This window comes from Mustela erminea, chromosome 5, assembly GCF_009829155.1.
Source record: "Mustela erminea isolate mMusErm1 chromosome 5, mMusErm1.Pri, whole genome shotgun sequence".
Taxonomy (NCBI): domain Eukaryota; kingdom Metazoa; phylum Chordata; class Mammalia; order Carnivora; family Mustelidae; genus Mustela; species Mustela erminea.
The window spans coordinates 135654530-135669321 of record NC_045618.1 but is presented as its reverse complement, the minus strand read 5'-3'; the positions used below and the strand labels follow the sequence as shown (position 1 = coordinate 135669321).

The 14792-nt window shown below is 38.4% G+C and overlaps 1 protein-coding gene across 7 annotated transcripts in view; it reads left to right on the top strand.

Moving 5' to 3' along the window:
• Positions 1-14792, top strand: part of PCNX1 (pecanex 1) — a 159653-nt gene that overhangs the window by 56285 nt on the left and 88576 nt on the right. For all 7 annotated transcript variants that reach the window (XM_032345077.1, XM_032345080.1, XM_032345076.1 and 4 more), the window contains one exon: positions 5713-7419. In XM_032345077.1, coding sequence (XP_032200968.1) covers positions 5713-7419 — 1707 coding nt within the window. The remainder of the gene's footprint in view (positions 1-5712; positions 7420-14792) is intronic.

Genomic DNA, 14792 nt, shown 5'->3' with positions numbered 1-14792 from the left:
TGTCAGTTACAGTTTTATAGAATCACTGTGGCTCCTATGTTGAGATTAAAAAGGGCAGAGGCTGAGGGACGCCTGGGTGGCTCAGTTGGTTGGACGACTGCCTTTGGCTCAGGTCATGATCCCGGAGTCCTGGGATCGAGTCCCGCATCAGGCTCCCAGCTCCACGGGGAGTCTGCTTCTCCCTCTGACCTTCTCCTCACTCATGCTCTCTCTCTCACTGTCTCTCTCTCAAATAAATAAATAAAATCTTTAAAAAAAAAAAAAAAAAAGGGCAGAGGCTGAATCAGGAAGCCCAGTTAGTGGATGATTACAGTAATCCAGGGCACAGATGAGGGCAGTGAGAAGTAGTCTGATTGTGTATGTAGAAGATACTAATGAGAGGCTATTTTGATGTTGATGGATATGTTCTGTGAGAGAAATAGTACTCATGGATGACTGTAACTTGTTTGAGTTAAGTGATGGGGAAGATGGGAAGGAGGAAAACTGAAAAGCAGATTTAGAAGCGGGGAGAGCAGGGATGAGGGTAGGATAGGGAGGTCAGTTTTGGGCACATCAGTCTGAGATGCTGTTAGACCTCTAAGTGGCAGTAATTAGTGTATAATTTGGTCTGGACTTCAGGTAAGAAGTATGGGCTGAGATTTGAAACTAGGAGTTTTCAGTGTATAGATACCAGCTAAATGGGTTATCATGAAGTTCATAAACTAACTGGGCAAGCCTGCATGGTTAGCCTAACCTGGAATTCCCATGTCCTGTGTGCCCTGATCCAAATTTGTTGCTCGTGGCTGTGATTTGGCACCACCTAGTGGCAGATGTTCATTCTGGCTTAATTATCAGTTGGGGCGCATTAAGTTCTCTAGCTGGTTTGGGTTTACAGGATAGCGACCTTTAGTTGGTTGGCAGTTAGTGATTACTTGGCACTCGTTTTATCAACATGATTTAGTGTGATTGAGAGTGACCTGAGGATGTAGGGATGTGGGTTCTGCTTTTTTCACTGTTAAGAAGGACTTATATACAGTTTCCCTCTACGGCCACACTCATGTTTTCCTTACCTAAGGTCAGTACATTAGCCTGTTCCCATATGAGTGTGGGGGCTGGCTAGAAGATGGAGGAAACTAGTTACAAGGATTCCTGAATTTTAGTTATCATGGGACCAGATTACTGGACGAGAGATAGAAAAGAGGATGTATAGATGGAATGAGAAGTTCCCAGGGTTGAACTTTGAGCCGCTCCAGTTTGTTAGGTGCAGGAGAACTAGAGGGTATTATGCTTAGTGAAATAAGTCAATCAGAGAAAGACAGTTATCATATGATCTCCCTGATATGAGGAAGTTGAGAGGCAATGTGGGGGGTTTGTGGGTAGGAAAAGAATAAATGAAACAAGATGGGATCGGGAGGGAGACAAGCCTTAAGACACTCTTGATCTCACAAAACAAACTGAGGGTTGCCAGGGGGAGGGGGTTAGAGAGAGGGTGGTGGGGTTATGGACATTGGGGAAAGTATGTGCTATGAAGTGTGTAAACCTGGCGATTCACAGACCTGTACCCCTGGGGCTAATAATACATTACATGATAATAAAAAAATAAAAAATTTTAAAAAATCAAAAATTAAAAATTAAAAAAAAATAGGTGCAGGAGACTGAGTAGGAGCAACTGGTGGGGTGCGGGAAGACCTAGAGTGTTGTATCCCAGTTTTTCAAGGAGAGTGCTGTGGTCAGCTTTGTCAGACATTACTCATAAGCCAGGTGATATGAGACTGAGACTTGACATTGAGGTTAGCAGTGCAGAGGTTGTTGGTGACCTTGATAAGCATATTCATGAGAGGGGTCAGAATACAAGTAGGAGAGAATTAGAGGAGAACTGAAAGGAGGCAATACAGACTATTTTGGTGAATTTGTGTAAGAGGGTCAGAGACGGAAGGCGAAAACCAGAAGGGGAAGGGAGGATAAAGGAGAGATTTGGATTTTGTAAGAATGCGCAAGAGAACAGCTTGTTTTTATAATTGGTGGAGATGATCCAGAAGAGAGGAGGAAATGTGGTTTTTGTTTAGGAAAGTAACATATGTTAATTTTAGAAAAAAATAGTTAATATGAAGAAAATAATTCACACTTCTGACACCAAAATAACAATGTTTTTTGGTGCATCACTTTTAAAATTATTTTTGTATTGTGATATAATTCATATACTATGAATTCACTTTTTTTAAAAAAAGATTTTATTTATTGGACACATAGAGGGAAAGGGATAGTAAGAGAGAGAGCACAAGCAGGGGGAGCTGCAGGCAGTGAGAGAGGAAGGAACAGGCAGGGCTCGATCCCAGGCCCTGGGATCATGACATGAGCTGAAGACAGATGCTTAACTGACTAAGCTACCCAGGTGTCCCAGAGCTCACTCTTCTCAAGTATACAATTCAGGGGTGCCTGGGTGGCTCAGTGGGTTAAAGCTTCTGCCTTGGGCTCAGGTCATGATCCCAGGGTCCTGGGACTGAGCCCTGCATCAGGCTCTCTGCTCAGCAGGGAGCCTGCTTCCCCCTCTGTCTCTCTCCCTGCCTCTCTGCCTACTTGTGATCTCTGTCTGTCAAATAAATAAGTAAAACCTAAAAAAAAAAAAAAAAAAAGTATACAATTCAGTGATTTTTAGTAATTTCACATGGTTGTATGCTCATCACCACCAATTCCAGAACATTTTTGTCACCCCAACAAGAATCCCATATCCATTACACACCCCATTTCCTCTGACCTCCAGCCCCTGGCAACCACTGATCTATTTTCTGTCTTTATGCATTTGCCTATTCTGTATATTTCATATAAATGGGATTATAGGATATGTGGTTTTTTGTGTTTGGCTTCCTGGACTTAGCATGTTATATAGCATGTCAGGACTTTATGCCATAGGTATCTTACCTTTAATATTCCTAATACACATATGCAAATATACTCTTAATATTTTTAACTCTTATAGATTGGAATCATACTTTTTATATAGTATCATTTTCACTAAACTACTTTTTCTCATATGAGTATGTAGTCTTTGAAAACATTTTTAGTGCCTGTGTGATGTTTTAATAGACAGTCTATTCAACCTATTTTTTATTGGACATTTTAATACTTTTAAGGTTTTAAGTTTTATAGTAATCTGAAAAGAACAGTTTGTGGCCAAAACTTTATATACATACCTGATTTTATCCTTTAGCAGCATTTTCTAGAAAAAGATGAGTGATAAAGGGTGAGTATATCTTTGGAAGACTTTTGGCCATATTGCTAGATTGCTTTATAGAAGGTTATACCAGTTTGCACCAGGACAAGCAGCATGTGCGCATGCCTTTCTTATCCTAAATGCCAAGAAGTAGCAGTCATTGAAAAAAAAGTTTGCTTATGAAAAATAGTATCTCTTTGTGTGGATTTGAGCCTGTCTTTGACTGTATTGCTACCAGTAAGAAAAACGTCCAAGCAAGCATATTTATTTGAAAATTTCCTAAAACAACCTAAAGTTCTTCCTGATAAGATTAAATTTTCTTATGGTATATTTAGCCACATTGAAAAGAGTACATGTATTACAGTAAGTTTGACTGTGTCTTTTTAAATGAAAAACTTATATTTCTGGTTTATTAATGTCTTAGAAGGGAATTGGTTTTGGTTATTAGCAGTTTTTTAAAAGTTTTTTCTTGTATATTAGAATTAATGATTTTCAGTTACTTGTTCAGTTAAGTTTTTGTTCTGTAAAATCCATAACTTTGAAATGTGAATCCACTATTTCTAATTGCTTAGTAGAGCTATAGAGAGAGTTTTTAGAAATAACTTTATAATTTAATATTACAAAAGATTAAATATGATGCTAACTTTTAAATTTTGATATTTAGAACCCAAGGACAGTGGCAGCTGTTCTGGATAAAGAACTTGAATTTTACTTAAAGCCGAAGACTTTAAAACCTAAGATAGAGCCTGATAGGTCATTTATAAATCAATTTATGTGGTATATTCTAGAGGCTGTTTCTAAGTTTTTTTTTTTTTTTTTAAGATTTTATTTATTTATTTGAAATAGAGAAATCACAAGTAGACAGAGAGGCAGGCAGAGAGAGGAGGAAGCAGGCTCCCCGCTGAGCAGAGAGCCCGATGCGGGCCTCGATCCCAGGATGCTGAGATCATGACCTGAGCCGAAGGCAGAGGCTTAACCCACTGAGCCACCCAGGTGCCCTGTTTCTAAGTTTTTATTTATTTAAATCTAGGTTTAGATTTTTTTAAAGTACACACACATTTCTAGTAATTTATTTTTATTTTATATCAATCTTGGGAAGGGTATGCTTTTATTACTGAGATTCTCCTTAGAGGGGTCTCACTTAACTGCAGAATCTATCGTGTTTTTACTATGCACTTATAACAAATAAAATAGTTATTTTTCTTTTTATTGAACTAACAGCAGATTCAGCTATACTTGTCTGTCAAAAGTGTATAAAAAGTCAGCTGTCGTACAGTTCAGTTGCTAGGCTGTGTTTAAAGAGAAATTACAATGTAGGTAGGTAGGTGAATTTATTTATATCTGTGTATATAGAGAGTATGGACAGTCAAGTCACTAATCACTGCCCTAAGTGGAAGGTTAAGGGAATGGTCTGACAAGGATAATGTAGTTTTTCATGAGGTATTTTGTAATTGTTGCATGAATGATGAAAGAGAAAGTGTATTTTGCTCTACAACTATTTTAATCTTTTCGGTCATTGTGAACAGCAAAATCTTACATCATTGTATCTTGTCTTCCTTGGGGATTGTTCAGCCTTTCATTTTTTTTTTTTCCCTCTTTCTAGTATTTTTTTTTTTAAATAAGGTAATCACATTAGTTTTTCTTTTTTTTTTTTTTTTAAAGATTTTATTTATTTATTTGACAGAGAGAGATCATAAGTAGGCAGAGAGGCAGGCAGAGAGAGAGAGAGAGGAGGAAGCAGGCTCCCTGCTGAGCAGAGAGCCCGATGCGGGACTCGATCCCAGGACCCTGAGATCATGACCTGAGCCGAAGGCAGCGGCTTAACCCACTGAGCCACCCAGGCGCCCCATCACATTAGTTTTTCAAAAAAGATTTTGTACTGTGTTAGTGAACTAAACCAGTGTAGCTACTGTTAATCGTGTCAGGCATTGTGCCAAGCCGTGTATATGCTAAAGCACATTAACTCAGTTATTTCATGGTGCTACTTAATGTTTCTGAGGTCCTGTTTTATAGATGAGGAAACCAAGGCTTGGAAAGGTAACCCAAGGCTATGCAGTTAGTAAGCTAAAGACACACTTCACATAAAAATCCAGGTCCGCTTTATGCGGCGCCGGGCTGGCTCATTCCGTGGAGCATGCGATTCTTGATCTCGGGAGAGGAAGTTCAAGTCCCGTAGCGGGTGTAGAAATTACTTCAGATAAAATCTTCACGAAAGAAAAAATCCAGGGCTGTTTTAAATATAATGCTGTGTTGCCTCTTATTGTTGGTAGTCTGTGAAACCTTTTCTCCGGCCATTCGAGGATTTAGAGGTTTAGTTCATTCTGTCAGTAGAACGCTCTCTTTGTGCAGCTGTGAAATAGAAACCAGCTCTTTGGAATGTCTGGCCAACTTTAATTCAGTGAACTACTTGGGAACTTGTTTTTCCTCGTTTTTTGGTGTGGTGTGAGTTCTTCCCATTGTTAAGCAGTAGAAAAGCAGATGATAGATTTGTGTTAACATTTCCAAATATGTGTTTGCAACAGATCTGGCAACTGATCGGAAGCTCTTCCGTCTGGTCTCCAATGATTCCTTCATCTCCATTCAGCCTTCCTTATCCTCCTGTGGGCAGGACTTACCAAGGGACTTCAGTGACAAAGTGAGCTTGCCGAGTCACAGCCACCACCACCACATCGATCAGTCTCTGTCCAATGCCTGTGATACGGAAGTAGCTTCTCTCGTCCCTTTACATTCACACTCTTACAGAAAAGATCACCGGCCACGAGGGGTACCACGGACTTCAAGCTCTGCGGTGGCTTTCCCAGACACTTCCCTGAATGACTTCCCCCTTTATCAGCAAAGACGGGGCTTGGATCCAGTTAGCGAGTTAGAATCTTCCAAGCCTCATTCTGGATCCAAAGAATCCTTGGTGGAAAATTCTTGTTTGTCTGGGGAATTTCAGCTTGTTGGTGAGCTGAAAAGCAGTAATTCTCAGCCACCTCCCAGAAGTGGGAAGAGCAAACCTTTGAAGGCAGACAAAAGCATGGACAGCCTGAGGAGCCTGAGCACGCGGAGTAGCGGGTCAACAGAGAGCTACTGCAGTGGGACGGACCGTGACACCAACAGTACCGTCAGTAGCTACAAAAGCGAGCAAACCAGCTCAACGCACATCGAGAGCATCCTGTCGGAGCATGAGGAGTCTCCTAGAGGAGGAAAGAAGGGTGGCAGGAAGAAAGAGGGCTGTGCTGACCCTGAGGACAAGAGTAGCTGTACCAGTGACAAAAGGACTAGCAGCGAAAAGACCGCCGTGGAAGCGAGTACCAACAGTGGGGTTCAAGAGCCCAAGGAGTCCAGTACCTCCGATGATGTGCACAATCAGAGAGGCCTCAGCACCTCTGCGTCCGAAGAAGCCAATAAAAATCCCCACGCGAACGAGGTTACGTCACAGGAGGACAAACCACTTGAGAAAACTGCCGAAGACAAAGAGGAGCAGAGTGAAAAGTCTGCTGTTCCAGGGGACACCAGAGTTGCTAAAGACAGTAGTGGAAAGCAAAAGGAAGGGGACGTACGGCCTAAATCGTCGAGCTTGATCCACCGGACAGCCTCTGCCCATAAATCAGGCCGGAGACGGACAGGGAAAAAACGGGCCAGCAGTTTTGATTCAAGTCGGCACAGGGACTATGTTTCCTTTCGAGGTGTTGCTGGCACAAAGCCACACAGTGCTATATTCTGTCATGACGAGGACTCGAGTGACCAAAGTGACTTGAGCAGAGCGTCGAGTGTTCAGTCTGCCCACCAGTTCAGCAGCGATAGCTCTTCTAGCACCACTTCTCATTCGTGTCAGTCTCCTGAGGGCAGGTACAGTGCCCTAAAGACCAAACACGTCCCTAAAGAAAGGGGCACTGACTCCGAGCACGCACACAAAGCCCACCTGGGTCCTGACGGAGCTGGCAAAAAGCGGACAGCACGTCGGACTTCCAGCACAAACAGTGCCAAGACTCGGGCCCGGGTGTTGAGCCTGGACAGTGGCACGGTAGCGTGTTTGAATGACTCCAACAGGCTGATGGCACCCGAAAGTATAAAACCCTTAACCACTTCAAAATCAGATCTCGAGGCCAAAGAGGGAGAGGTGCTAGATGAGCTATCTTTATTGGGCCGGGCTTCCCAGTTAGAGACGGTCACTCGGTCGAGGAATAGCTTGCCAAGCCCGGTTGCGTTTCCTGAAGGCGAGGAGCAAGATGCAGGCGGTGGAGGTAAGTAAATCACGGGAGGGGATTTCCCACGAGTCACGGCAGCTGCTGGTGCTGTGGATGAGAGCGGTACTTACTGAAATACGCTTGGCGTTACTCTCCCTCCTTCCGCGGTGCCGTTAAAATGAACTTTCTTCCATGTAGGAGGAGATGGTTGTCTCAGAAGAGGCTTTGGTATGAACACCGAGAAATATATTTTTAGTTGTGTTATTTGAATATATCAGTTCTTTCTTGGCCTTGGGTTTTTCTGAAAAAGTCCATTGCCACCTCCTGATGTTTTCCCGGGAATAACAAAAATCGGTTCTCTTCTTTCTTTGTACGACAGTAGCAACAGGAAAATGTCGAAATTTATTAGGTCACAAACCATTTTTAGTTATCTCGCATACAGTGTGTGCCACGGAGCCTGCAGAATTAGATCACTCTATCGGTTATGTAAGATTTTTCCAAATATTACTTTATCTCTGACTGCGTACTTTGAAAACTTGTGCCTCTTTTTTGGTCTGTCGCTTTGGTTTTATTTCTTGCTTATTCAAGTATCAGGCATTAACATACTTTTTCTTTTAGCTTCACACTTACAGTTTATTAAATTGTAGTTTATATCGGCATTTAGTATCCCTCCGTGGATACATAATGCTTCCTATGATAACAGTGATGGTGTTTTGGTTAAAAGCTTATTTATTTGAGGTTTATGGGAAATTGTGCAAAATTCAGTGGGTGGTTTTATATTGTCAGTGTTTTGGCCATTTTATTTATTTCAGAGTTGTTTCTTGCTATTTCCTCCTACCCAAAATAGTTAGTTTATTCTGTTGTGGTTATTATGGAATCTGGTTCTTGAGTAGGATCACAAGAATTCGGACGTCTTCTGTTGCTGGCATCATAGATCTTTTTATACTTCAATTTATTCCCTGTATTCAAGCTTATCCCTTGTAAAAATTCTCTTGTTTCCGTTGGTGTCGTTTCTAACACAGATTAATTTCTAATGGGAATTTAAAAAATGATCTTTAAAGAAGAGACATTCTGTCAGACTTGAATATTGAGAACTAATTATATCGGAAATGATTATAACCATTTGGTGACCATATAGTAATTAAATTCCCTTGAATCTTTGATGTGGTTATCATTCTGTTTTTTATAAAAGGTCTTGAAATGCTTTAGTGATTTCTCACACAAGTCATACCAGAAATGTTCACGACTGTGCAAGAAACTATTGAGTTTTAAAGTATAGTTTAATTTTTCAAGGTGTCGTTAAAGTAAATTTTAAAAGAATGAACATGCTATGGTAGAAAAATACTACTATTCTAAATCTAAATACTGTGGAAATTTAAATACTAAAAAAAAACACATGGACAAGAACTATAAGTAAATCCTTATGTCTTTGTATTTAAAATGTCATTTCCTTTCCACAGGGAATATGAGGTGTTCTGATTTTTAGGAAAAGTTACATGGAAGGTTTTATTTGCTTCTTGGTGCAGATCTTTGGCTAATATAAGCTTTTATTTTTCCCGATTCCAGGTTTTGTCTTCTTTTGTTTGTGTTCTTATTTTTTAAAAACAAACAACTCATTGAGGGGCGCCTGGGTGGCTCAGTGGGTTAAGCTGCTGCCTTCGGCTCAGGTCATGATCTCAGGGTCCTGGGATTGGGTCCCGCATCAGGCTCTCCAGGGAGCCTGCTTCCCTCTCTCTCTCTCTGCCTGCCTCTCCATCTACTTGTGATTTCTCGCTGTCAAATAAATAAATAAAATCTTAAAAAAAAAAAAACTCATTGAATGTTAATAAGAAACAGATGATGAACTGAAAATTCCCATATACTTCGATGGAATAAATGTGATAGTCTGTGGGCTGTTAAAAAATTTTATTTATTTTTTTGCCAAAGGAAGAACATCGTGGGGGCTGTTTTTATTTGAGTTTCATTGTTTTTAGAATGAAAATAAGAGTAAAACTAAACTGCTTAAATATGTGAAGGGTTTATATTTAGTTGGTTATTTTATTACATTTTATTAGAGTTTTGTTTGGGCTTTTTGGAAGATTGGAGGTAGTGAGGGGCCAATTAAAAATTACCTAAAATGTCAAATAATTGGTAAAGATTTGTTTATATTTGCTTTAATTGCTACACTCCTTTCTGGAACTTTAGGAGATATTTTTTCTGGGCTATCTGTTCTTACGCACCACACTCTTAAAACATGTCAACAAAACAGGATGCTGTTTCACCATTCATATAGTCATACATAAACCATAAATAGGTTTTATTCTAAGGAACTTGAAAGTGTTGATGAGTTCTCCAATGATTTTTTTAAAATTTTTAAACTGAACGATGTTGGCAGTGTGGAAGGATGAAATCTAGAAAATGTACTCTAAAGTTCTGGAATCCAGTACTCTAAAATAGGAGGTGATCTAACATGATAACATGAACTTGGACACCCTTGCCCGTGTATATGCACTCTGTTGGAGGAAAGCTGCTTATCTTCTTGAAGCCTCAGCCTTCTCATCTCACAGCGTTGCTGTGAGGATAGAAGGAATTCCCAGATGTAAAATGCTTAGGAAATGCTTAATAGTGCTACTATTTTTATTATACAGACTCAAATGTATCCTGTCCTTAAAATAGAAGAAAATGATTCAATTTAGACATAGATCAGAGATTTCTAATCAAGCCACTGTGAAACTCGATAGTCGTAAAAATAAGAATATTGGTATTCCTAATTTCTTACGTAATACCAACAGAAAAATATTAACATTTAATCAAGTAATAGGATTTTAATCTTATTTTGGCAATAGGTATGTCCTATAATTTACCTTTGATACTCCGTCACAAGTGATTGTTTTCATAGGACTTCTCACCAATAATCAAGTACTTCTATTAAAATTGAATTTCAGGGGCGCTTGGGTGGCTCAGTGGATTAAGCCTCTGCCTTCCACTCAGGGTATGATCCCAGGGTCCTGGGATCGAGGCCTGCATCGTGCTCTCTGCTCAGCGAGGAGCCTACTTCCCCCCCTCTCTCTGCCTACTTGTGATCTCTCTCTCTGTCAAATAAATAAATAAAATCTTTAAAAAAATATTAAAATTGGATTTCATTAGTTTTTCTGTTCAGGCAGGAAAAAAGTTTTAGGTGCAAACTAAAGCATTTTTCTTTTGTTGATGTCTTTTGTATTTAAATTTTCTTTTATAATTATAAAGTGTGTCTTTAATAATTTATGGCTATTTTTAAAGGAAAAATTTCAGATAAGTTATATATGGTAGAAAAGTGTCATGTTGTGTAGCCTACACTGCTTTTAAAAAACCGTTTTCTTTTGCATCCCTTAATTTACTGCATGATTCAACAGATTATGAAGAACAACCAGAATGGAAAGGTTTATATTTACTCTATTCTTTGTAATTTTTTTCCTTAATTTCTTAACCTCTGTTTTTCTGTTTGAGAAAATTATTTTAAATGTAATGTGTGGGTCCCTATTCTACAAGCTTGTAATAGGATCCTATTATTCTTTTTGTGTTGTGAACCAAAGATAATCTTTTGTTAAGTGAATATTACTTTATTCAAAGAAAACCCAAAACTCAATAAATAATTTATGAGGGTTTTTGCCACATGTGTAATTTGAAGGTCAGTTACTTGAACCCAGATAGCATTGAACCTTAGGAAGACCACTGAACAGACAAGAACATGAGAATTAAAGCTTTTGTACTTTACTAACTGTAGGGACTCTAAATTCTAATACATTCATTTTCTGATCCCTCGGTCCATGTGGCAAGTTAGAAGCATCACGGTTAGTAGAGGGGATTGGTGCTTGGAAAGGTTAAAGTAATGAAACCGGCAGAAAGTGCTACTCATGTGAAAGGAGAAGCTGCATGGCCATGCAGACAGGGTACACCATTAAATGAAGGGGCAGATTGTCTTTTTAATTTGATAGTTTTCAAAGGACATGGTGGGATCATAGCTGATTGCTGTAGTGTAGTACAGTTCAGTAATAAATGTGAGTGCAACTGACCCTGATTCAGGGAAAGGGTTATATTAATCTATATGGAGAAGAAAGTTTAGGCATATAAAACAGAGAAGGATGCTCATTGGCAGATTTGGATGCTTCATTCACTTGGGAAAATTATCTTAAAGCAGTATGAAGAAAAGATACTGATGAGGCAAGTAAGGCTTAGGTGTATAGAATTCCCCAAACCAGCTCATGTCTGATTTTGTATGTCAGAGGCAGCCATTACAGTATTTTTCTTTCTCGCAGCAGAGAAGTTCTGGATAAGGAATTAAACCGTTACATTTTAATACCACGTCTAATTACCTACTGGATATACTAGGCAAGTAATTAAATCGGTGCCTCAGTTTCCTCAATTATAAAACAGAAATAATAGCTGGTAGGCCTCAGTCACCATTAACTCTTAGACTCCAGTGAGCTTAGATTTGTAAAAGTGCTCTGTAAATTGTAGGTTTATTATGAATACTATTATATAATATATAAGTATATATATTTACTATAAAAACTGCCTTTTAATCATTTGTTAAGGGAAGTTCCCTCTTCAAATAGATGTCACCTCAAATATACTCCACTTGTGATCCCTTCTTAGGTGCATCTCTGAGAATATCTGCAAAATAGTTTCTGGGTGCAGTTTTTTGGGAGAGGGTCTATATCTTTTCGTCCCATTTACAAAGGATTAAAAAACACTAGAAGCCACTGTTGAAAGTAAGTGATCCTGAAACTGTGGCTTTTAGGAACTGCTGTGTGTGTATCACGCCTCCAGAGTGTGGTTTGATTTCTTGAAAGCATTTTGTCTACCCACCTGGATTGTTTGGCTGCCTGGGATTGTGGAAGCTATCAGTAGGAATGCAAACTCCCTCACTCAAGACGCAGAGCTAATCCTTTCTTGTTGGTTGCTGTTTGCTGGCTTACTTGTCGAAAAGTAAAGTAGTCCTTTAAAATGTTCACAGTTTGAAATTGTTTTAATTCAGATGAATGTTTTGAGGTTGTGCAGTAGACTCTCAGTGTTCTTTAGCCTCCCAGAAAATGACACTGATGAGTATTTGTTTTTATTTTAGAACAAAATCTTGGCATGCTGGTGTTAGCATCATCCTTGGCTGACATGGAAAGTAAGAAGGGGAAAAGATGTTTAAATCAGATGGGTTTCCTGCCTAGACTTAAACTATTTCTTTGAAAATGTCTTTTGTATAATCATTTGAATATGTATTTCTTTATGTAGTAACTTTATATTCTTAAGTAAAATAGTTTCATCTTGAAGAATATTCAGTATATTTCAGGATGTCTGTATATATTTTATTTTTCTGAGATTTATATATACTTGTCTGTATTTTTGTCTCTCTTTAAAGTCTCATTTTCTAATATCATTTGCTTCTAATCTCTTTGAGGTACCAAAATCCAACTTTTTATTTTCACAATTGCCCCAAATTTACTTTTTCCTATAATAAACATTCCCTACTGAAAAGAACACCTTTGAGTAGTTTTGTCTAAATTTTTATTCATTTTAATAACAGCTGAGCTATCAAAGAGGCCATTCACAACTGTATATAGCAACTAGATTACTTATTACATTTGAAACCTTACGTTAAGCAATCAGTTGTATGATTGATATGTTTTCAGGTGGTATCTTTTTCTGTACGGACTTACAATTATAGCTTTCCAGTGTTTGAGATAGAATATGGATAACCCTCGCTTCTACCTCCCTCTTTTGTACCTCCCTGCCATCCCGAAAGTACTTACTGCCTTTGATATATTTTTCCTGTTTCCATTCACAGAGTAAAACAAACTGATAGTCTGTTGTTTCACTATCCCCAATACAAGAATAAATCATTCACTAAAACAATTCAGTACAGAATTTAGAGAATTTTCCTTAACTCATTTAGGTAAATGGGAAGTCACTTCTGAAGTGGGAGGTATGTATTGTGGTTTGGGTTTTTTATTTGATCTTTAGGATCTTTAGGATAGACAGCTCACACACCTGTCTAAAATATCTTAGGATCTATGTGCCTTGTGCATGAATTGCCCTTAGTCCCCCAGTAAATGTTTAAACTTAATTGAATGAATGTTTTATTTTCTCAAAAATAAAGAGCTACATGATCCAAGGTTCTCTCTTAAATTTGTGCTTATAGTTGTCTCTTGAAGTCTTCTAACACAAAGAAATGATTGGTGATTTTGAAAATATGTATTAAAAGATTCACAATTATCTAAGTATTTGTCCTTGAAAGTATTTTTAAATCTGTCCTGTTATTTATGGTTTTTCAATCAGTTAGATTAATTGTTGTATTTTTTTTCCTCCTTTACCTACAAATCCTTTAACTTTAGTTGTAGCCAGAGTGTTAAATTTTCACTGTTTGCATTTTATGCTGTTACTATTCTAGTTAATCTCATTCTGGGTTTCAAGCAATGTCAAAATATCAACTTCAAAACCAGGTGTTAGAGTGTTTTGTCCTCCTGTCTGGTTCCCTAGTTCAAAGATTTTTTGTATGTGCTTTGGTTTCTTTCTCTTACAAATTTAAAGGATTCAAAAAGAGTTTGTTATAATTGGGTTGTAGAAGTGAATTTTCATCAAGTGGCTTTAACTTGTATGATTGTGCTTACAGCAAATTATTTTAAGCTGTAAAGACACTTTTCTTTCTTTGTCAGGAGTAGAACTGGACCCCTCCGGCTCCTATTCTGAATAGAGATGATCGGTCTAAGTAGTATGTTCCTCAGGGGGTGTGGTTTAGTCTTATTTGTTGTGACATGAACTATGGCATAGCGTCTTCAGTTGAGTGTGTGACCCTAGCTGCTGTTAAAGTAGTTGCAATAGTAAACATTGAAAATTCTTTTAGCTGTAGATGTTTACACCCTGAATGTTACAAGGACAACACAGGCAATAATCATAACTCCTTTTTAAAACATTGTTCAGTCGATGGCTAAACTTTTATCTTCAAGTGTTTCCAAAAACTATTTGGTTAGGAGAATGAGTAGTAGTATGCAGTTCTTTGGCAGATGACAAAATATAAATGGTGTGATAATAGGAAAAAAAATTGTTTTCTGAAGAAGCCAAAGAATATTTTGACTATAAATTGTTTGTTACATGGTAATAGAAATCTTTAGTATAAGGTCACAAATGTCTTGAGTTTCAAAAGAGTAATTTTAAATTTCATAACCTGAGTTAACCTTGCTGATATCTAAGAGCCACCAGCAGGGATACCAGTCACTCGTGTAAGTTTGCATGTCTTCCTGCAAATAGCTCATGTTCTTTGTTTTATCCTTTATCCGATACCTACCCTGCTAGTATGTTTTCTCCTTTGTGACGGTGCTGATTGCAGTTTCCTTTTATGAGGTCACAGTTGTCAGGAGTAGGCTAAGTGCACACGCCTTCCTGTCCTTGAATTTCTAGATCAGCACTATCCAATACGACTT